The 23,304-nt window shown below is 43.8% G+C and overlaps 3 protein-coding genes across 5 annotated transcripts; 1 reads left to right on the forward strand and 2 right to left on the reverse strand.

The window, feature by feature from the left end:
* Positions 1-440: 440 nt before the first annotated feature.
* Positions 441-4,628, reverse strand: LOC148885601 (interferon alpha-9-like). Its single transcript, XM_089019277.1, has 6 exons — positions 2,844-4,628; positions 1,688-1,884; positions 1,531-1,611; positions 1,014-1,175; positions 864-941; positions 441-580 (listed from the first exon to the last, which is right to left on the reverse strand). The coding sequence occupies exons 2-6, from the start codon at positions 1,847-1,849 to the stop codon at positions 485-487; spliced, it is 579 nt and encodes a 192-aa protein (XP_088875403.1). The 5' UTR covers positions 1,850-1,884; positions 2,844-4,628; the 3' UTR covers positions 441-484.
* Positions 4,629-5,166: 538 nt separating this feature from the next.
* On the reverse strand, positions 5,167-22,364 carry rdm1 (RAD52 motif containing 1). 3 transcript variants are annotated; one of them, XM_089019270.1, is made up of 8 exons: positions 22,129-22,364; positions 21,854-22,033; positions 19,211-19,336; positions 18,975-19,128; positions 18,754-18,852; positions 18,574-18,668; positions 18,406-18,508; positions 5,167-5,301 (listed from the first exon to the last, which is right to left on the reverse strand). In XM_089019270.1, exons 1-7 carry the CDS (start codon positions 22,225-22,227, stop codon positions 18,443-18,445), a joined length of 819 nt encoding a protein of 272 aa, XP_088875396.1. In that variant the 5' UTR covers positions 22,228-22,364; the 3' UTR covers positions 5,167-5,301; positions 18,406-18,442. The 3 variants fall into 3 exon arrangements, with proteins under 3 accessions (XP_088875396.1, XP_088875397.1, XP_088875398.1); XM_089019271.1 differs by lacking the exon at positions 5,167-5,301 and adding an exon at positions 11,498-11,516; XM_089019272.1 differs by lacking the exon at positions 5,167-5,301 and having other exon boundaries at positions 17,943-18,508; positions 21,854-21,913; positions 21,983-22,033.
* LOC148885603 (integrin alpha-3-like) lies at positions 8,017-17,755 on the forward strand. The gene is made up of 27 exons (XM_089019256.1): positions 8,017-8,196; positions 8,294-8,421; positions 9,398-9,483; positions 9,663-9,781; positions 9,879-9,985; positions 10,078-10,170; positions 10,508-10,567; positions 10,664-10,823; positions 10,879-11,072; positions 11,153-11,241; positions 11,309-11,442; positions 11,635-11,712; positions 11,787-11,854; positions 12,260-12,396; positions 12,471-12,614; positions 12,811-12,908; positions 12,973-13,123; positions 13,382-13,465; positions 13,663-13,742; positions 14,087-14,164; positions 14,234-14,336; positions 14,689-14,865; positions 15,111-15,227; positions 15,783-15,896; positions 16,475-16,561; positions 16,629-16,754; positions 16,895-17,755. The coding sequence occupies exons 1-27, from the start codon at positions 8,039-8,041 to the stop codon at positions 17,048-17,050; spliced, it is 3,126 nt and encodes a 1,041-aa protein (XP_088875382.1). The 5' UTR covers positions 8,017-8,038; the 3' UTR covers positions 17,051-17,755.
* Positions 22,365-23,304: the final 940 nt, after the last annotated feature.

Genomic DNA, 23,304 nt, shown 5'->3' on the forward strand with positions numbered 1-23,304 from the left:
AATCCAAGCAAATTTGCGCTCCCTTAGAGCCAGGACATTGACTTTGGTGCCACCTAGTGGCTATCTACAACATATTAGCTATCGGTTTTCCAACACGCATTCAATTGATTGTAAAATTATTATCATGATAATTTGACGGATCTTGATTAATAAAAACTTCATCTTTATAAGTCTTCACAAAAAGTCCTATTATATTTTAGTGATGATACTGCTACTGATGATAATGTGCAATGCATGATTGGTCAAGGCTCAGCAAATGTTGATTGATGACGCATTGTCATCCACATCATCATCATTCGTATATGACAAAAAATACTAACTAGCGTTCATAAAGTTCAATCAGAATCAGAATCACTGTGTGCCCATGTAGAGAAGACACAATTTTGAGGCAAATCCAAAGAGAATTTTATTACAAAGTGCAGAATGAATAATATAAATATACATGTAAATAATTGACGAGTAATCGTAAATGTTGGGGTTCCTGTCACCAGCTGAAGCAGCTGTGGTGACGCAGGAGTACCGTCTTCAGGACCCAGAGCACATCCCGCCGCAGCACAGACCAACCACAGGTGGCGCTCTCCTGGGTGGGAAGAGAGAGCAACCAATATTTGAACTTGGTGGAGGATATATTCTTTATCCTACTTGAATAAACTGACAAAACACAAGAAGGAGAAAAACTATTTTTCTTCCTTTATGTCTGTATGACATTACAAACTTTTGTTTGTTTATTTTCATTTTTTTTTTTGTGGGAGAAGCTTATCCAGATGAATGGCACTTTCACACCTTTCAAAAAAAAAAGACTTACAGTGTAACGCAAGAGTTTATGTGTCTTGATTCAATAAAGGCTATTAAATAAATATTACCGGCTGCTGAAGAAGAGCGCTCACGTTGCCAAAGTAGGCCGACATGCCGGGATCTGGGCTGGCGGCGGTTGTTGGCAACTGCGATCAACAAGAGAGGCAGTCTGTCAATCCAGTCAGAAGAGTCAAAGGCCGTCAGGTGGCGCTACTCACACAGCCGCCTTCCCTCAGCAGGCGGTTTTGAAGGTTCTGGAAGTCGTCTAGCATGTGGATGTCCCACGCAAGTCCACCTTCTCCAAAGGTTACGTTGTAGTCCTCAAAAACTTGCTCCGCCCCCTGCAGCGACTCGTGAAGCGCCTGCAACGCCTGGCGACACTGCACACCCACAATGGTGCAGTAGCATATTTTTCAGCCAGGATTTTATTTATTGTTTTGCATCTTGGACAGCGACATGTATTCAGTCCCTTCCCCGCCAACTTGCTGATTTTTAAGATAAAGTTTTGATGGGATGCTGCTCTACTGGTCAGACCGTTTTTCAGTGATGCTGCAAGATGGCCGCAATGAATGAATTAGTGTTTTTTTTTTTTTTTACGAACGTTGCTTCAAACTTCTCCGCCTGGTGATATTGCAGAAATCAAATGTGATTTTTTTTTTGTTTCTTTCAGTTTCAAACAATCTCAACGTCAGATCGCTGATTTCACGATCATCTCTGGCATGGGTGTGAGGTCACCTGTAGGCCATTGTTGACGGCTCTGCGAGGAAAAGTGACGTTGCTGTTGTATGGAAGGCAGTGGACAGGAAAAAGCGGGCCCTGAGGGACAAAGTCACACCCTGGGGGTCCAAATGACAAAGAAGGACGCGTGTGAGATTCTAAAGTGGGTACTTACTAGGTCTCGGAGCAAGTTATGGGCTCCCAGAACTACGTTTCCCGGGAGGTCGCAGGCTGGCAAGGACGCTGTCATGACATCGATACTCCAAAGCTGGAGCACCACTACCATGGCGACACTTGTGGTCCAAATGGTCTTGATGCTCCAGACGGATCCAGTCATAATGCTTCAGAAGGTCCTGGCACGTGGAGGTAAGGCTGTGGAAATTGGCAGGTTGTCTGGGTGTCAGGAGCAGAGTCGTACTAGTGGTCAGTTTTGGTCCTGATCCAAATCTCAAGACAGTCTGGATCAGGACCAGAACTGGGATACACCTGCTCCATCAGGTGAGTCAGTGCAGTCTCCGCCATCTTTTAGAGGTGGATGTGAGGCATCTCAACTCCATCAGACTGGACAATCGGCAACAAATTTCACACTTTACTCTCGCCAACTTCGCTGGTGTTTTTATCATGGAAAGAAGCCAGCGGCAATGTCAGGATCACAATTTGCATTTTCTCTGTGGGCTATATTAGCCTTGATTATGGCAAAAAAAAGTGCAATAAAGACCTCAATCAAAAGGCGAGGAATGTCCAAGCAACACACGAATATTTTCTCACTCGCCAGAACGAGAAAAATAGCAGAATGGCTAAGTTGTATTTGTCTGTGCAATTGACGCTTTGATGAGTCCGTACCAGTCATGATGCACGCCACTCACAAGACTGTGTGAGGACTTGACAATGAACCCTGAGGAACCCCAACAATCTCTTCCCACAGCAGCCTCATCTCACAAATTTTCTGCTTCCGCGGACGATCCAGCACTGTGTTTTGGGAGGGGAAATCGAAGTCGATTCCGCTTTTTGAAAATCGAGTGGTTTTTTTTTATGGAAAAAAATGCTCTCTCGTGACATGGCCGTTTGCCATCTTCATTATCCGCCGTGGCGAGCGTTCTTCAGTTTCAATATTAATGCAACAACGCTCACGATGAAAACATATGCACTCGTAAGGAAACAATTGGATTATTTTCAGATTAGTCTATGTCAACAGACAAAAAAAGAATTCAGATCATAATGGCATTCCTGCTTCGATTTGCATATAAAACCATCAAAACCGTGAATCCAGGCTTTCTCTACAAGTCTGTCATCGTTTAGGTTACACGAACACCCCACGAAAATGTACTTACTGGTGGTCTTGCAAGTCCAGGAGGTATCGGAGGTCTCAGATTTGTCGGCTTTGTCAAGGTCATGTGTGCGCAGCCTTCTTTTAAAGAGGACGGCGATGATGCTGATGTGGGCAACGTTGTCGGCCTTCATCGTATTTTCGCTCAATTCTTCGAAAGTGGGAAATTTTCACCTTGATTTTCATTTGCACTTTTGGATTCCATTTTCTTGGGGAAACACCAACAAGCTGAAAAGCATGCTAATACCCAAATCATCGTCATCATCATTGTCATCTTCAGAGGAGAAAGGCGTGGACACAAGCAATGATAACTTTTGTGGTGTGATTTCATCAGTGGTGGACACAAAGAAGATTCTCGATGAGAAATAAGTTTCAGACGAAATGTGAAGCCAGCTTGTTGAATTGGACTAGGCCAGAAAGCAGCCAGGAACTTGAAGAAAACCTTTGCGTGCTTTCCAGTGGGCACCCTAATGTCATCATGCGCGCACGCACATGAGCGACACTTTTCACTTTTGACATTGTTTACTGAGAAGACCTCAAAAGGAAGTCGGCCTTTAGACAGAAAAGAAACCCAACTACACAGCTGGCATGTGCATACGTTGACTGCTTCCGCCTATGAAATGAGACATATTCATACAATACATATTTCTATATACATTTTATGTATTTATGAATATCTTTATGAATATTTTTTCTTCTGCACTCTGTAAACCAGATGATGAGCAAATATTCACATTGATTTCTCTTTAAGGTCACCTCTCACCAGTGGCGGGCCGTGGATTTTATCGCTAGGCCTTCAGTCGTGCTACGTCTGAATCAATCCAGACTGGAAAAAGTGTGGTGTGATTTACTACCACTACCAAGTCCACTCGCGGGTACCATTCGCTAGAAAATAACTCACCGACCTTTCTTAATTATATAAATTTTTTTCTTAAAAAGTCTGTCTTGAAAATGGCTTTAACACACGGGTGTCAAAGTCAAGGCGCGGGGGCCAAATGCGCCCAACCACATCATTTTGTTTGACCCACGAAAGCAGATAAAGCATGTCAAGTTCCATGATGCTTGCTCAAGTCCCAAACAAAATTTCAAATTGTCACATGTAAGCCACAATAACAGTCATTATTAATTACTTCAAATTTGAAAAGTAGTTATTTATCAATTTGCTGTGCGCTCTATATGTAATATGAGGAGTGGATAAAACCTTTTAATGGCTTCTCCAAATTCATAACAGCCCCAGAGAGGAAATCGGAACTACAATGTGACCCGCGGCAAAAAATGACTTTGACACCCCTGCTTTAACAGTAAATCTGCATCCAAATCCATTTCTTCTCCTCCTCCAGCCATTTTGGGTTGGCAAAACCGCTATTAAATCAACACAATATATTTGCTTATGCAGCTAGCGAGTGATACAGTGAGCTCTGGCCAGTATGCGCTTTGTCACTAGCGGCGAGTGACAAAGCAGTTTTCGCAAACTATGATTGCCTAGTGACTGACTAGCCAATCAGTTTGCAAAAACTCTGAGGTTGACCAAGAAGGCACCGGTACCTCTTTTGGGTTGTCAACACACATTTGACACGACAGGGCGTGCAAAACTTATTGTGGAGGCTTCTAGGTAGATTTCTGACCCTGGTAAATAATTATGGCTTTCAACAGTAGCCAAAATGGAACTGTATAGCGCCACTTAGCAGTTTTTTTGACAACGATACAAGTGCAGCGTGTTCTACCGGAAACAAATTCCTTGTGTGTTCTACATACTTGGCAATAAAGATGATTCTGATTCTGATGTGATTGGTTGAATGCTTAAATATGTAAACACACACATGGACGCAGCGCAACAGGGGGGGGGGGGGGAGTAATGAAAGGAAGCTGAGAGACAATTTGGAATTATTTAATCAGAATTCATGGATATTTTTAGGCCAGCAGAGAAGGCTTTACAGGCCTTGACGGTCTGCCATGACCTCTCACACACTCATACGGACTTAATATGGTTCTGTTTTCTAAGAGCAGCAAGACCAGTCTTGACTGCCAGGACCCGAGTGAGGACCCGTCTCATGACAAGGGGAACTTGACAGTCATTGACTCTGGTCTGTCTGGACACTCTGGGGTATCGTCAGAGTGTCCACCTGATCAAGTGATGACTGGCCGACAATGTGCTTTGATGCTTTCAGACACAAGTGCGCATGCAAGCCAATGCCAAACGTCTGTCTCTGACGCAGGTAGACACCTCTGAATCGGCATTAGATGTAGATATGGGTACATATCGGTCGAACAGTTTCCTGGTAGACCCCAGTCTCTTGTGGTCTCTTTGGAGTGTCTACCTGGTCAGTTGCTGAAGACTGCATTGAGGGTCTGATGATTTCAGGTCCATGTAGACCTCCGCTTATGAGTCGTCTTCTGTTATAATGGCTGCGTTTTGATTCTTGGGTTGTTGTCAGTGGCTCTGTCGGTGGCCCAGTTCTGAACTGCAGATGAGGGTCAGGTTAGTTTGAAGCATGACTTGGCAGTTCCTTCACAGAATCTAAACAAACTGCAATCACTTCCCATCTTGACCGGCCATCTGCCATCTTAGCCACTTCCTGTCTAATGACAGACTGCCATCAACAAATGACACCCTACCTATGGCAATATTCAGTCTGTGTGTGTGCATGTGGTGTGGCTCAGTACACAATCAATTGTCATGTTGATGGCACAGATGCCCTCCCCCCCCCCTCAATGCCATCAGGGACTGTTAGCTTTTTAAGGTTACAGTGACCTCTGTATGACCCAACAATACAATACACCGCCCCCCTTTTTTTGCGAATCAGCAAAGCTAATTTATTGAAGGGAGTCAGGAAAGAACAAAGGAAAGAAAAGAAGGAAGGAAAATGGATGGACGGATAGATTGTTTTTTTTGGGTGGATGGATGGATGGGAGGAAAATGGATGGATGGAAGGAAGGATGGAACAAAAAAGGATGCTATGAAAGAAAATAAAGGATGAATGATTAGATGTAGTAAGGTCATAAGAGGATGTAAGGTAAGGAGGAAGGACAGAAGGAAGAGTGGAAGGAAGGAGGAATATAAGAAATGAAAAAAAACAAGGAAAGAAAATGGGAAGACTAAGTGATGCAACAAAAGATTAATGGGAGAAAGGAAACAAGGATGCATGGCGGGAAATAAACAAGGAAGGGAGGGAGCAAGGAAACTAAGATGTGTTGCAACGAGGAAAAAGGCATTTGGAGCAATTGCCAAATGCTTGTTTATTAAAACGTCATTTGTAAGAAGTGTAAAAGTAGTCAAAGGAAAAATGTCAATTTTTTTCATTTACATTTTACAGGGATTACAATCATGTCCCATTGATGTCAAAAGTAATCTTAGTGCACTGAGCAAATAATGTGCGTGAGGGTGTGTCATTCAGTCACAATTTGATTTTGATGATGAAGATAAGGAGTGAAAAAAAAGTCTGAATCACAAAGACGGGAAGCAACAGCCCAGCTTGTGCGTGTGGGCTCATACACGCACGCGCCTCATAAAACACAACAATGAAGGTGCCCTCGCACAAATCCGTTTTTGTGACCGCATGTGCGTGCGCGGCCGCGTGTGGGCGGGCGACCAGACGTGATTTCATTTGAGAGCGCCTCAGCTGGAGAATGAGAATGAGGAGGCCGACGAGGAGGAACAGGAGGAGGAGGACGACGAGGACAGCGGGTGGCGGGCGCTCGGAAGAAGGTGATGGTGCAGTGGCTTCATCTCAACAGGTTGTCGCTTTCTTTCCCTTTTAAAAATCTATTTCAAAGTGAAACGTTCCTGTGACATTTCATGTCTGATTTCTTCCTTGGTCAAGTTTAATTTAGGCAAATTGCCGTTTTACAACTTACGCGGTCGCTCCTGTTATTCATGTTACAGGTTTTATTTCTTACGTGCGTTTCACCTTGGTTTATGTGACATGTTGATGTTAAGTGCATGTTGAATCAGAATCAGAAAGCCTTTGATAGTCCAACAATGGGGAAATTTGCCATCTACAGTAGCAAAATTGAAAGGGGACAAAAGATAAAACAAAGTATTCTATGCACAAAAGAAAACGTCAGGAGACTGAAATGTACATGTAAAAATAAAAACTGTACATAGTGCAAAGTTCTATTTTACAATATTAAGTATTCAAGGTTTTATCACATTTTAACTCTTGAGGCACTTGTGTCTTTTTTTTCAATGAAATATTCCATTTTGATTTCAAAAGGTTCCTGCTTAACAGTTTGCATGGTGTGATGTTCCCCTTTAGTTTTATTGTAATAATAATTACATGATATAAGTCACATACAGTAAAGTCTCGTTATATCGATATTCAACGGAGTCCAAAAAAATATCGATATAACCGGGACTATCGATATATCTGACCCTGTTTGCATGTAATTTTCTCAGTGCGTGCATAGAAATAGTATCGATATAACCGGGACTATCGATATATCCGATATCGATATAACGAGACTTTACTGTATTTGAGGTTGTTCGCATTACATGTTCCATTATATATCTCATTCATTACATGTAAATGTGAACATAGTAGCATTTAGCACATTCGTGTTTATGTGACGTTTTATCGTTTTTTTCACATTTGCAGTTTTGTGCTTTTGTTATCACACAAGCTGCAGTTTTATTCCGTTTTTGACATTCTATTGCGTTTTTTAATCAAATTTAGTTACATGCCATTTTATCGCATCTATGTTACGAGTTTTTGTCATGTTCTGATTAGATGTAATTAGTTATTAGATGTAATTATTAGATGTTTAAGAGAGATAATTTTATTACATTTTTACACATACACTTGACACATTTCGTCTCATACAAGTTATATTTTACACATTACATCACAGACTAATAAAGGTTAATCTAATCGAATGTAATACATTATGATTCTTACATTATGTTATAAAGCAGTACAATACAATACATATTAATTTACAGTATGTAGCGCTTTAACAGCTGAAGCTGGAAAAAAACCGCTTAACATGGACAACCATCATATTATTTTCTTTTTTCACGTTCGTATTGTTTTAGCATTTTCACGTGTTGCGGACATGCCGAAAAAGTGTGTTTTATCATTTTCACATTGCATTTGATCACATTCAAGTTTTACTGTTTACGCTTCACTTTTTTTGCTTTTAATTCATGGAATGCATGTGTGTATTTCTGGTCTTTCAAGGCGTGTACATCCAAAGATTTCCATGGCGACTTGGATGTGGGTGTTAGCGAGTGTGAATGTGTTAGCATGTGCAGCTTCCAACATCGACACGCGCTTCCCGCTGCTCAAGACGGGAGCAGACGGAACTTTGTTTGGACTTTCAGTCGCTCTACATCTCGACCTCAAGTCACGCACACATCTGTGAGTCACCTCTGACCATCCCTTTGTAGAGCTGTATATACATACACACAAGAAAAGCATTGACTTGTGTGTCTTCTGTCATCTTGGGTGGTCAAAGTTTATTGGTCGGCGCTCCCAGGGAGAGGGCGGAGCCCGGTGTGCCGGCCAATCGAACAGGGGGGGTATATATCTGCCCTATCACTCGCAACCAATCGGATTGCAGGAGGCTACCACTCATCAAGCCAGGTGAGGCTGCCCTATTCTCTCTTGATACTACTTCCTGTTTATCGAACACTGTTGTGATAGTAGGAGAAGCCACACCCACCAGTTGACACAGGCCCTCCTTCTCATGCTTCTCCTACTTGTATGATACCTTGGCTTACGAACCCCACACAGAGTGTGTAAGGCAAAATCCCAAAAAATAATTTCCCATAGGAAACCATTAAAATGAGAATAATCTGTTCCCAGGTCCCCATAAAACATAATTTTCTAAGCCTTAAAACTACACAGAATATACCTTACTTTATGTGTAATAAATGTGCTATGGTATCATAATTAAAGAAATAAACTGTACTTTATAATAAAGTCATTTTATTTACCTTTGTGATGGTCGATGGCTTGATGGAATGGAGTGGCCGCTTTCATCAGCATGAAACACTTGATGAGGAATGTAACCTTCTTTCACCATCTTGAGGAATGATCCCCTGTCGGTGCTTTCTCTGTGATAATTTTATCTAGTTCCTCATCAATTGTGTTCTGTTTAGCTGGGTTGATAGCTTTTTGCATCAAGTGTACAGATGGCTTGTGTGGGTTGTTTTTGGAGCCTGATTGATGGGACATTTTAACCTTGCAGTCTATACGCTGCCTTTGAACTATCAAAGTTGAAACTGTTTTACTGTCGTCTGCCTGTCCCTTTAATGTTTAAACCACCCCATCACTGCTGCGTTCTTGACCAATCACGTGGCTTTAACCGAAGACTGGGGGTGGGGAATAGAGGACAATAAAAGTCGGCTGCCATTTGTTGTTAGAAGAACGGGCTCGTTCGCGAACGACACGTCACTCACTCATTGAGGCAGCGCCGTGTATGAAAAAAGTTCGTATTCCAAGGTAAAGTTCGTATGCCAAGGTAAAATTTTCATAAATGTAACGTTCGTAAACCGAAATGTTTGTAAGCCAAGGTGTTTGTAAACCGAGGTATACCGAGGTACTTGCTTTGTTCCAGGCCTGGAGCCATCTGAGGACTTGGTGGAGGACATGTGGCTTGGTGTGTCACTGGCCAGTCAGGGGCCACCTGGGGGGCGGGTTCTGGTGAGTCGAAGCCTTGACTGATTTGGGGTTGAATTTGAAACAATTATTGTGTAATTACACTGACCCACACTTCAATTTCAGCCGAAAATTGATGACTTTGACAATCAATTCATTGTCAATTAATTGTTATGCCGTTTAACCATGCTTTTTGGTGCCCCCCCCATCCCCCCACCCTGCAGGCGTGTGGCCATCGCTTTGTGAAGATTTACGGCGCATTCAAACTGCGACACATGATCGGCCGCTGTTATCTCCGCGGTAACGATCTACGGCACAGTGACGATGATGAACAGGTGTGCAGGTATGGCGGCATGGGGGAGGTGAGGTGGCATTATGTCAGCAGGCCTTGCCCACTCCCCATAGTACATGTGTGTGGTGGTGTGTGTGTGTGTACATAGTCACCTGGGCGACATGAGCGGAGAGGTCATGTGTAACTCAGGAATGTCTACCTCAATCTTTCGTCATGATATCATCATCGGATCACCGGGAAGTTACCAATGGCAAGGTCAGACTACTTGTTCATCTTCCCCGTTTCCTGGTTTTTGATTTTCTTTGACTTGTCCTTTGCCTCCTCCTTGTTGGCTTTTTTGTCTCAAGGAAACATCCATGTAAGATGGAACAACCCTGATGATGTCTTTGACACCAGAAGGAGTTCCTTCCCAAATCTACAACGCAGGAACATCTACTTGGGTCAGTTGCCCTCACAGCACTTTTTCTTCACATCTGCTAACAACTAAGCTATGTGCTAAGAATCAAGCTAAATGTTAACAGTAGTAGAAGTCAACAATTAAACAGTGATGCTATATTCTAACAGAACGGGCACATGCTAACGGCTATATGCTATCTGTAAAGATGAGAGTTGGAAGTTATGGGCTACGTATGAAGAGGACAAAGGCTGTGCACTAACAGAAAAATATTTAGCTACAGCAAGACATTGTATTAACATAAAAGCTACATCCTAGCAGCTAGGTATAAAAAGTGAGGGTACACACTAAGAAGGCTCAACGTAATGTGTGTGTTTGTGTAGGTTACTCAGTCACTCAGGCATCAGGTCTTCTCTCACAGGATGACATCACGATAGTGACAGGTGATGACTTCTTTTGTCTCTGACCAATCAGCTGGTGGTTGAATATATATATATGAGGGTCATGTCATAAAAGTTAAAAGGTGTTCCCATAAGCAGGTGCTCCAAAAGACACCAAAGAGGACGCTCGTGGATCAGTACTGCTGGCGGTCAAAGCCGGCGGAAGTGATTTGCTGACCATCCAGCAGACGTTGCGAGGAGAGCAGACGGGCTCATATTTCGGGAATGCTGTGGCCGCCGCAGATTTGGACAACGACGGGTAAGTGAGGCAGATCCCTCACCGGTTGTGATGGCTTACCGACTGTGACCCTTAGGTGGTGCGACCTGCTGGTGGGCGCGCCTTTCTACTTCCAGCGGAAGGAGGAAGTGGGCGGTGCGGTTTACGTGTATATGAACGTGAGAGGGCACTTTCGCTCATTACCCACTTTGATGCTGAAGGGGCCGCTTGCTTCTGCGTTCGGAATGGCCATTGCCCATGCTGGAGATCTCGACCAAGATGGTTTCCAGGGTGAGGAATGCTCAACCTGTCATGTGATGCGACCCAAGTGGTAGCACACGATCATGAGATGTAGTGACACTGGGGTTCAGACTTTGCAGTGGGTGCTCCATTCCACGGAAGAGGAAGTGTGATGATCTGGCGCGGGAGCAGCACCGGCATCTCCTCTCAACCCAGCCAGGTACCTAACAGATTCACACCCGCACAAACGCATTCACTCTCTGACTGCATTTTGGTGGCCTCCGCAGGTTATCAGTGGAAGCAGTTTGTCTCCTCGATTCTCCACTTTTGGGTTCTCATTGTCCGCCGGATTGGACGTGGACGGGAATAAACATCCAGACCTCCTGGTTGGCTCACTAGATGACATCGCAGTCCTGCTAAGGCACATACTCCCAGTTCCTGTTTAGCCCATAGTCGTTGTCAGCGCAGGCCCAATAAAACCGAAAGCAATGGAATCTGTAACATTGTCGGAAATGAGCAGTTTTAAAGTCACCATAATCTGCTTGAATTTTTCCTTTGGAAAAGCAATGTATTCGTACACTATAGTTTGTTGAATTATTTTGATGGTTTGCAGAACTCGTCCAGTGATCCACCTCAACAAAACCATAAGAGTGTCCCCAAATAGAGTAGACCCCAACAGATGCGACTTTTGGTGAGCGCTATTAACTGTGACGCTAGCTCAGACATAAATTGCTAGCCATATATTTCTGCATGTGTGGTTCTCAGTATTGAAGTGGACGTGTGTTTCTCACACACGCGGAGCACTGGGGAGATGAGACAACAGGACAGTATCAGTGAGTGGACCTTCAAGACACACACACGCACACACATCTGGCGACACCATTAGTATGATCAAGCTCGTGTTTTTGTTTTTGACATAATCATAGCATCTCGCTGGCAATTAAAATCAACTAGTAATCAAGTACGACACAAACACATTCATGACACCAAACTGTCCTTGACTGTCCTTTTTATGTCTCATGTGTGGAATAAATCTCATACACGCATGCACACAAAGAGCTACTGTGACTTTGTTTTTCTAAATGGACCAATCCGAATGAAGGTCATATTATTTCTAACACACGCGCGCACACACACACACACACACACACACACACACACACACACGCACACACACACAGGAAAATGCTAAAAGTGTATTACGGATAACATCATGTTGCTGTCCACGTGTCTGCCAGCCATCCATTTCACCGTAGCAGCAGATGTCAGCAGCCTAAACCCCCGTCTACGTTTTCGTGGAAATGGTCAGAGTGTGTACGCTGGTTTCATGCTAGTTCCTCAGCATCGTTGCAGAACTTTAAGCGTTGGACTGCTGGTGAGACCTTGGGGACGCCAACAGGAAGTGGACAGTTTCTCCGGGAACACTGACCGTTTGTGACTTTGCTGCAGACTCCGGTCCGAGACAAAATGGAAGCATTGGTGTTCTCGCTCAATGCGTCTCTACACCAGAAGATGTCCAAGTCCAAAGACCCCTTCCAGGACCTGGCAGCCTTCCCCGTGCTTAGCCACAGACCCCGACCAGTTCAGACTCAGGTCAGATATGTTTTATAGGTCATTAATAGGTTCTAATTGTGTCAAGAGTTAAGATCCATTGTAGATTGTCTTTCGCGTACATATAAGGGTCCTGGAGTCATTTTATATAGAGAGACAAAGCACTTGTACTTGATTACTTCACAACATACGCTGGAAACAAGTAAGGAATGAGAAAAATCTTGCAATTGTTCCCCAGGTGCATATTCAAAAGTATTGCGGTTCGGATAACCGTTGCCACAGCAACCTGCAGATGGCGGCCCACTTCACAGACTCCAGGCAGAAACCATTGCACACGTAAGTCCCAAGCAGTTCAAACCTCAGCTGTTTCGAGTGGACCTGATGAACGGGCTTCTTTCAGCTGCTCTGGACGTCAAGTGTGGTTCTACGAGGGCGGTGCAAACCGTCTTCTGCTGCGGGTCAACATTAGCAACACGGCGGAGGACGCTCACTTGGCCATACTCAATCTTAGCATCCCACCTGCGCTGGTCTACTCCGGAGTCCGGACAAAGGTGCCTTTAGGGAGTTCCACCTCAACCAAGACCTCATTGGGCTTCGATCCCGTCAGTCTTGGGAGACATGACATATCCTGATGGATGCTCAGCCTTCAATGAATGACCCGACATTAACCAGATATGGACTAGCCATTGGACATGAAATGGACCTGATCCGTCACTGACTAAGACCTGACTTGAATGTGGTCTGGACTAATCCGGAGTGAGACTGTGACTTGTGCGACTCAGAACTTCCCATGTTTGTTCTCATTCCAGGGTGGTGTCCAGGACATCCAATGCTCTGTGGAAGGCTCTGTGGTTTTGTGCGAGCTGGGGAACCCATTTAAAGGCAACCAAACAGTATGGCACCTGTTGGACACTTGCTATTTTTTCTTTGTTCTTGTTCTTTGTTGTTTGATTGTATTTCATTCCTGTTCATTGTTTTCTGTTCTTTTTTCTTTGTGACTTCTGTTTTCCTTGTCCTTTGCTTTTCACCCCTTGGCCCATGCATATTTCCTGTATCTGCCACAATGAAGCTAAGGCTGGCTGTCTTCCAGGTTGAAATGTGGATCATTTTTGAGCCTTCTGAGATCAGCTGGGACACTCGGGAGGTGGAAGTACTGCTGCAGATATCCACGTAGGACACACACTCGGTCACTCAGACAAAATCTTACCACTTTTTGCAGGAAGTATCCAGAAGAAGTGTGATGGCCAGTCCGGGGTGAAACCTGCGTCTTGCCTAAAATCGGTCCAGCTCATGTGCAACCCTGAGCAGCATAAGAGCAATCAATATGAGCTAATCAATATGACTCTGTTCCTAATGATAAAAAAGGGCATTAAATTGAAATGTTCAAAGTAATCACCATTCCCCATTTAGGATTACATATAGATTTTTATTTCATTGTGATTAGGATTTTGAGATGAAGCTTGAAAAATGTCTCCTTGGACCATCAATTGACTGGCTTTCACCTTTGTGTTCAGACTCAGCGAGCAGACAGACTTGTCTCCGGTCTGGGTTTCCTTGACAATCAACTACACGGTAGACATGTCCCTCACATTGTGAGTACAGCATTTCAGACAGACCTTGGGGACCTCATTTCAGCCTCACCCTCTACCTGCTTGTGACAGGAGCAGTCAGCCAGGCCCTACACCTTTCAGCGGTCAGGTGTTGGGTGAGAGTGCCATTAGGACCACAGATGATGTGGGCCCTCTGCTTCTCTTTACTTTCCAGGTCGGTCCAGGGCTATGTTCCCAATTGTTCACTTATTCTCTACTCCTACAGCGAGTATAGTGTGTTTTAGAGTGGACAAAATAGATGGCTCATCAGTAGTACCTTGTAGTACTGCCGATGAATCTTCAAGCTTGTAGTACCACCGATGAAGCTTCATCAAGTATGTCTCACAGTGGGTATGCATGGAAGAGGGTCTCACCTAGCTTGCCTGTGAAATTCAGTTTTGTGAGCCAGCATAATGACTAAAACCACCGCATAGACGGTGTTGCTTTGGAGTATTGAGATCCCAGACCAAGTCCACATTGACTTGTCCTGGAGCTCTCCCGCTGTGAGTGGTGATCCCATCCGGCAGGTGCACGTGGGCGGGAGGCCGCCAGACCGACGGGGTAACCTAGAGCTGGCGTTCGAATGGCCGAGCGAGCTGTCCAACGGAAAATGGCTACTCTACCTAACAGAGATCTCACTGAACGGAAGCACTGAATCGCGATGCCTTCCACCTGGCAATGTACTCAACCCGCTCCGCCTCAAGGTTAGTAACGACAAACAACCACAACTCAAAAGGGGAGGGGAAACTATGAATGGACAAGTTGAGTCATAAAATGTAAATTCTACATTAACGTTATATAACCCCCACTAGAAAATATATGGCATCCCCTTACTTAATATTGTGTCCCCAATACAATTAAACAGGGTAATCTAAAACGTGTAAGATGTCTTTGTATCTTACGTGATTATGTTGTCTAACATGTTAAACACATTTCTGGTGTGTCACAGCTATCCCGAGAAGAAAGTGGGAGGAGGGAGAGGCAGAGTCCAGCACAGAAAGATGAAGTGCGGAAGTACGAACGAGCGGGCCACAGCCCACGTCACAGGAACAAGTCTTACATCCTGGTAAGATCTTCTAGCATAAGGACTCTCCGCCTCATTCCACACAAAACACCAGAACGTTACCTTTACTTAGGATCTGTTGTTTAGCCCATTTGGGATTTATCTTGCAAGCCAACATTGGAGATATGAGCAAGCTGCAGATTTGCCACTCATTAAGTGAGGGGGAAAAAATACATTCACAGTAGCGCCTTGGCATGAGAGCAAGGCGAGCCACACTCGCTGATTCACTGAAGCCATTTAGGAACAGGACAAAGGGACAAACACACAAATGCAAAATGACAACACTCCCCAGTATCCCCTGTGGACTTCAGACTTCACTCACTAGGTGACACCCCTAAAGGCACACACAGAGTCCAACGCACTATTGCAGTATGTCAAGTCATTGCACAGTGGACAGCCTTGGTTTCTTGATTGAAGTGCTGTTATTCTAAAAGAATATTGGGGTGTTTTGGGGATGGTAAAACCCATTGGAAATGGGGAGCTAATTGACTCCAAAGGTTGGAAGCTCCTAAATACAAGCACATAAAGGCTGACCTCACTCACTGCATGTGTGTGTAGGACTGCAACAACGGCGGTGCCAAGTGTGTACACTTTGTGTGTCAGCTGTCACACGTCAAGAAGAGCGCGAGTGTGACTTTGCGAGCACGCCTTTGGAAGGCCACCATGTTGGAGGTTCTTCTTCTCCTTTTCCCCCCTTACCTTACTCCCGCTGCATTTGTAATACAGAAAGCCCGTCCAACATTTCTTCCTCTTCCTTGATGACTAGTTTAAGGTCCGTGTAACAGAATGCTCATTGTCCTTTACTAGTATTTTCACAATTACGACTGTCTCAGTCGTCGTGAGCTACGAAAGCTGACAAGCAGATAATTGTGTTGCATGAGTATAACTTCTGAGGAACTTCTAATGGTCCTTTTACCTTTAATGCTAACAGTACTATACGAACAAAAACTACAAGACTTTTTCCATCAGATCCAGAAGACAGTCCATCCTATCCAAAATGATCCGTACGTTTATGTTCAAAATTCTTCCTGGGTATTAATAAACCTAAATGGACCTTGTCAACCATTTTGACAGAGAGTCATTCAAGGGAAATCTGGTACCGTCGCCAATTTTAGTGCTGCAGTATGACCAATCGAGCATTTCCAAAAATCTACATCTACGATGAAGATATGGAAGAAATGTTCAAATGGCTTTCCACAGTACCCAATAAGTGGAGCGGTCAAGCTAATCCATTTGTTGGTGTGTGTTAGCACTACATGGATGCCAGGGCCGTACTGATCCGGGGAAAGGCAACCCTCAGACTGGGTTCCATCAGCACGGAGACCCCCAGTGCACAGGTGCTACTAACGGCCTACCTGCTGACGACAGCCAACAACATTGATCCAACACCATAGTTGTTTGCAGATAGAGGTGTATGCTTACCCTGACATGGAGAGATGGGAGGGCAGCGGTACCCCCTTGTGGACGATTATAGCAGCCATCCTGGCTGGACTGGCCCTGCTAGCCCTTATCTGCATACTGTTGTGGAAGGTACCCTCATTTTTTCCCTGCTTGTTTGAGCTCACACTTCCTGCTTATTTGCTGTTGGTTTTCCACTCCCATTTCTGACTTTATCCTCATTTCCCGGTTGCGTGTTGGTGACAACATGCCAACTTCCTTCCTGTCCACAGTGCGGCTTCTTTTTGCGCCGTCGCTCGTGGCGAGCAGTGGCCCAGCACCAGGGTCGGATCATGGCAGCGGAGGAACGGCATGCGGGCCAGGACGCCGTCTTGACCACAACTAGAACCAAACCCAAACGGTGGCGCACCTGGACCGCCATAGACTGAGGCGGCACCCGAAAGATCTCATAACCATAACCAAGGGGAACTAAGCCTAGTATCACCTACATGTTGAGCACTTCCGAGGACCACACCTTGCTCGCTGCCTCACTGGTGAGATGTTTGATTTTTAAATTCTTTGCTTTGGATCTGAAAAATGTTTGTGAAAAACGAGTATGGTTCACGGGTCAGTATTGTAGCAACAGAAATAATTTTGGCAATTGTGTTCTTTCCCAAGTGTGTTTGTCAGTAGGAGCTCTCACTAACAAAAAGGTTTTGTGACCTCTTAGCGTCTGTGCGTGGGATGTGGTTCTGTGTCATGTCTATGTTTGAATGTTATGATTTAAGACTGTAAGTTACTATGTTGTTGGACAACTCAGAAATGAGGTGTTTGTATTGTTGGTTGTGAAGAACTCGTAATTCTCTGGACTCTGGTTATTAATGCTAGGGTAAGCTAATGAGTCTGGCTATTGATGTTTTGAAAACTTGGTGATGTCAAACTTCTTTGTGGATTAAATACTGTAATCTGTCAACTGAATCCCACCATTTGACGATAAACGACACAAACACACTACATCAGTCAACTAAAGAGAGAAGTGGTGACAAGCAATAGCAATCGCTAATTCCGCTAGCTTAGCCAACAGTCGATAACATTTTTGCAAGTTCAAGTGTGGAAGGCAGCATGTAAGCAACTCGCAAATCTGTTTGCAGCAGGGGAAGGTAGTCACATGAATTTCGGTAGCCAAAAAAAAGAAAAAATTCTTTCAACAAAAAGAGCCTTTGTGCTAATTTGTGTCAGTCCCAGCACAAATTGACATTAAAACTAAACACTTCAACTTGCTGTTTTTAAAATAGACAATCCTAATTAGCATATATGTTACAGTAAGTGAAGTACACTTCTTAATAGCTTTCTGCTTTAATACCTGAGTGATTTGAACACAAAATATGCGGCGACACATGTCGACAAATAATATAAAAGTACTCCGTCACGGACAGAATTTGTGATCTTTCTCTAAATAAAGACGACATCAAGATCACTTGAGTTCAAGCGCTGCTGGAATATTACTGGGTGCTACGTTGACGTACAAAAGTCAAGCGCAAAACATGAATTGGCCTTGATATTGCCCCCCGATGGGAAAGAAACACCCAAATGAAAGTTGCTAAGAGTTTCGATCTTATGAATTTGTATCCATTACGTAATATAATGAGTGTGAGTTTTGTCATTAAAAAAAAACGTTTTGGATGAGTCTTTTCCATTCATTTCAACGAGGCAAGATGACTAGACATGCTACTATCTTGAGTTTCAACTTTAGACCAAACAAAAACTGTTTCTTCAGGCAAAAGTGTGAAACCATTTCAAAAACCTTGAATGAAGCAACTTGCTGAAAGCATGCGGCTCATCTACCACACAGTCAGGTCCAGGTCTTCGAGGTCCCACAGGTCTTCATCTGCGGGAAGGTTCTCCACCTGATATAATATCAGATAAGCTGACCCTGAACGGACATCGGTCAGGCGCAAACGTGACTGCTCACCTCATCCCGGTTGCAGACGGGAAGAAGTCCCTCAGGATCATCGGGGAAGAGATGTTCGACCGAGCTTTGCAGTTCCACCATGACCTTCCCCTCACCTGCCAAACGCACGTGCACACACATGGGCGTCAGCTACGATGGCGTCGTTGTGGGGACCGGCTGGCGCAAGAGGAACCGACTGACCGAGCAGAACCAGCACCACGGTGGAGAAAGCCTGCACCGCCGCTTTGTCACGCGCCAGCTTGTGCAAGCTACTCCGCTTTCGCAACATCATTTCAGGACCTGCAGGAACACACACATGCCATTTCATTTTGTAAGGTTGTTTCAATTAGCCATTTTGTCAAAATTGGTTTGGTAGCAGGGCGTGGTGACACAATCACGCTACAGTGTCCGCCATGACCGACCCGCATGCGCCAAGACATCTTCCACCACAGCGGCTCCTCGCGTTGTCACGCCGTGACGCGGAAACGAGAGCTGGACTATGCAGCCCAGCTTGACACGAACCCGCCCGCTTGCTTTATCTTCCTCCTCTTCATCCTCAGCGGGAAGTTCCTTCAGCTGCGGGGGCAACATAGAAAGTCAGGTGATGCTTCCCCTCGCCACTAACATTTCAACCGCAATACAAAATCAATGGAATTACTGTGACGATGTCACACGTCCACCCGTTGAATCCTAGGCAATGATTGGCCAACTCCACGCAGCGAGCGTGGCTCAGTGGTCTGCTGCCGGGCAGGAAATGAGACATCTGTTGGGAGCTCAGCCGCACCTGAAGATCCACCAATAGAAAACAAGACAAGTGAGAAATTCAAGGCCCCAAAATCTGAAATTGTCATGTGCAATAACGGTGTCTGAAACTCATGACCAAAAGTTAGCGGACACCAGGGCAGACAACTCTGAAAAGTTGCCTGCCTGGCCATAAAGTTGCCTGCTCCATTTTTCACAACTTGAAACACACAATAAGATAAGGATAATAAGGATTGTTTTTATTAAGGTTGTACCTACCACACATGCTCCCTTGCTTAATTTATCATAAATATCCATTTGCTGATGATTTTGCTTCAGTTGGTCGTTTGTCATACACTGTTTGTCATTTTGCACACATTGCGTCGTCTGCTACAAGCCATGTGAACTCCTCTTTCCACGATCATTTTAATGTACGTTAAATTTCTAAGCGCCTTTCAAAACTCTCAAGTACACTTTACAGTCACTGGATAATGTACGTTTACGTTTTGTAGCGTCATTAATTTTGTTAGCCTCTTTTGAATCTTTCTTCTGGGGCTGAGGTTCTGTGCATCGACTTTGGACAATGATATGCAAATGCACGACCTTAAAACACTCAGGAAAGACGGAAGCACGAAGCAGGCGTGCCGAGTATGCAAATTGCCAAACGAACCGAAATTCAGAAATTTCCAAACCGAATAAAGATTTCGAAATCTTCGTTCAAACGTTTCCATTATTAAATAAAGCAAACGCTTGATTTGAAAAAACATCTTTTTTTTTCTCTTGAAGAAGTTGTCATCCACCCGGGCAGAGACGGTTTGTAAGTAGTACGCCTGACAGAAAAGTTGCACGCCCCGGGCATCCGGGCAGACGTTATTTCAGACACTGGCAATAAATAACATTGAGATTTCGTAATCATTTTGCGACCCTGTTTACACTCACTTGAAATAGGCGACAGATTTCAAAATTAGTAATCCAGTTAGTAATCCATCAATTTATTGTGTGCAACTAATTATCCAATGAGAAAATTCAACGTTTATTTGGTTTCACTGTCATCCTACAACATTTCATAAATATTAAACGGAGGAAGACAACGTACAGGTTTTAACTAGTTACAATTTCAAACCCGCTGTGATATCAAACCTACTGAGTGCTCCGTTTATTGAAAATATAGGTCTCTAATTGAATTGGATTTGCCTTTATTAGTCTCGCAGTGGAGAAATTTACATTTCACAGCAGCAAAGTGATGAAAGGAATAATAGTAGAAAAACAAAATACATGAGCTGCTGGAAAGGCAGCCACTCTCGCGGAGCCGTCTTGAAGTCAAAAGAACAAACAAAAAAAAAAAATAATAATAATAATATGACAACACAAAGACACAGACAAAGTTCTCTACCCTCTTTGTTACATGAAGCAGTTCTAGATCAAAGCGTCTTTCTACAAGTGGATCAGGGAAATCATGGTGGAATATGTGTATTGCATGACCTTCTTAAGGGAATCGAAGGGGAAGCATACTGTCAGAACCACTCATGAAGTTCACAGAAAGACGTCTGGTGAGAAACAATTCAATCCTGTGCTTTGATGCGTTCATGAGCTCATTTGTGCAAGCATGTCCGGAGCGCGCCGTCACACAGTTGCCATTTCCACTCCTGATAGGTTGTTATCAGATTTTAGTCTGAAAACAATAATGAAGCTTTTAAATCAAATAATTTAATAAGGTTCCCCTTCCATGGGCTTGGAAGATAAGAGTTCCTTTTCAAAGTTGTGCATTTTAACAAGCTCCACTCCCTCATGGCTTATCTTGTCCAGGGCTAGGAACCCAACACCCCCCTTCAACATTATTCTTCACTGTCTCTTTTGGTGAAACATTGCAAAGTCATAATGCTGAATAAATGCTTTGTAATAATATAAAAGTAACTATGGGATCATTTTATATAGTACATTAATTCTGTCACATTTTACATTCTTTCAAATGAACATGTCAGTGCAGTAAATGTGAAATTTTCCTTCCAAGCTATTTGATACGTACATTTTCTCAGAGTACTCCAGTTTCCATCCACTTTCCAAAAACTTACATGACAGGCTGATTTAACACCCAAAATTGTCCCTCGGTGTGAGTGAGCGCGTATGGTTGATTATCTCTGTGTTCCCTGCAATTGGTTGGCAACCGGTTCAGGGTATCCCCCACCTATTGCCATAAAATGGGCTTCAGCATGCACAGCCTTTTGAGGATAAAGCTAATCAGGAAATGGATGAATGGGTGAATGGGTGAATGGATGGTTGGAAGAATGGATGGATGGGTGGATGGATGGATGGATGGATGGATGGATGGATGGATGGATGGATGGATGGATGGATGGATGGATGGATGGATGGATGGATGGATGGATGGATGGATAGATAGATGGATTGATCGATAGATGGATGGATGGATCCACCTTTCAGATCATAATGGTCTTTGTTACACCCCTAATACATATTTACATACATGCAAACAACATACTTGTGCATCCATCCACACATTCACATTACGTGAGAAAAAACGAGAAGTGTAGGAGTGCACCTTGAGTGGCGTGTTCTGGAAGAGCGTGCGTCCATCCGTGTTCTGTTGCGCTTTACGAGCCTGAACCGCCGAGTAAAACTTGATTATGCCGTTGAAACCAGGCGTGCTCAGCGGGGCGTTAGGACGAACCTTCACCAGGTAGAGGGGACCGAAGGAAGAAAAGACCGCGTGCAAGTGCTCCTGCAATACACACTCGCATGAATTCCCAAATACCTTCCCGTGGTTGTACACAAGCACACGTAAATAAATTTGCCCAAGAGCCGCGTTGGATTGACCTGTATGAGCGATTCGGTCAGGCCCGGTGTAATGTTCCACACAAACAAAGTCTTGTTGTTCTCGATAGGAACCCAAAAGTCCAACAGATCCACCTCCATTGCAAACGTTCCTCTGAAATGTCTACATAAACACCACAAGTGAAAGTGTTCGAATTGAAATTCTGAAATTCTATTTCAGTCTCTGTCTTTCTACACGTCCATTACGGAGGCATTTCCGGGAAAATGGAGAAGCGGGCAAACAACGTCTTGAATCTCTGACGTCACCAGCGCCCGAAATGTGCAAGGATAGCTGCAATTTTTGATTAGTTCGAATATATTAATTTCAATTTGAAATGTTACGTTGACCTAAATAAGATCGCTGTCAAACTATCTATCATTCATAAGCAGGAGAATGATTTACACTCATTTTTAGAAAGAAATCATTATTTTATCAAAATTGTTTAGAGAGAAATATTTGGTCGATGATGCGCCTCTTTGATAGTACTGTACAAGAAATATTATCTTATTTGATTCTTGAAAATTACTTGAGGCTTGTCTGTTATCATTCTCTCTTATGTTAACCAGTTTGCTGGTACGATTTCTATCACGTTAACAATGAACAATGCCAACGTGTTCTGTAAAATAAAAATTTAATGAACTGACTCATTTGGCGCGCTTCCGGAAATCCCCGTGACGTCACCTTGTGAACCAATGAAATAGCCGATGATGACACTGGAGCGACCAATTAAAATCGTCCTCATCTGATCACGTGACAGTTTTCTTTTCGATTCCAAAACGTCATTTATTTTTATCAAAAAAACAAAATGACATCAATTCTACAATGACCTATACCCATTACAGGTTGACGACAAGCAGGAGTGAATAATGTGACGTCATAATCACTGATCGTGAAAAAAGGAAAGTGAAGGGACTTCCCTCAGAGACGATTACAAGTGGTGACGACAGCACCTCACGCGCAACATTTGCTTTTCTTTTTCATCATACATTTGCATTCACATGTGCACACGTGTTCACGCCACTAAAAATAATGTTTATAAAAAATATTGATGATCACCTCTGCAAATATGATACTTTGACATGGGTGCTACTGTATTTGTCAGTACAGAAAAAAAGTTTGGTGCTTCTATCACAGTACTAGTTAGTGAAATAGGACCCTATATGCAGGTCCAGTTAGGT

Source organism: Hippocampus bargibanti, linkage group LG17, assembly GCF_051943395.1.
Source record: "Hippocampus bargibanti isolate YZ-2025 linkage group LG17, ASM5194339v1, whole genome shotgun sequence".
NCBI classification, from domain to species: domain Eukaryota; kingdom Metazoa; phylum Chordata; class Actinopteri; order Syngnathiformes; family Syngnathidae; genus Hippocampus; species Hippocampus bargibanti.

Bases quoted from the DNA above. Each gene is read 5' to 3' on its own strand.
- rdm1 (XM_089019270.1), bottom strand. From the start codon at position 22,227: ATGGAGGTGGATCTGTTGGACTTTTGGGTTCCTATCGAGAACAACAAG. The intron at 22,034-22,128 runs GTCAATCCAACG...TGTGTATTGCAG, and splicing joins TGACCGAATCGCTCATACAG to GAGCACTTGCACGCGGTCTT. The intron at 19,337-21,853 runs GTGCACTCCTAC...GTGGATCTTCAG, and splicing joins TCCAGAACACGCCACTCAAG to GTGCGGCTGAGCTCCCAACA.
- LOC148885601 (XM_089019277.1), bottom strand. From the start codon at position 1,849: ATGACTGGATCCGTCTGGAGCATCAAGACCATTTGGACCACAAGTGTC. The intron at 1,612-1,687 runs GTAAGTACCCAC...TTTGTCCCTCAG, and splicing joins ATAACTTGCTCCGAGACCTA to GGCCCGCTTTTTCCTGTCCA. The intron at 1,176-1,530 runs GTGACCTCACAC...GTGGGTGTGCAG, and splicing joins CCGTCAACAATGGCCTACAG to TGTCGCCAGGCGTTGCAGGC.
- LOC148885603 (XM_089019256.1), top strand. From the start codon at position 8,039: ATGGCGACTTGGATGTGGGTGTTAGCGAGTGTGAATGTGTTAGCATGT. The intron at 14,866-15,110 runs GTTAGTAACGAC...GGTGTGTCACAG, and splicing joins TCAACCCGCTCCGCCTCAAG to CTATCCCGAGAAGAAAGTGG. The intron at 15,897-16,474 runs GTTCTTCTTCTC...GGTGTGTGTTAG, and splicing joins GGAAGGCCACCATGTTGGAG to CACTACATGGATGCCAGGGC.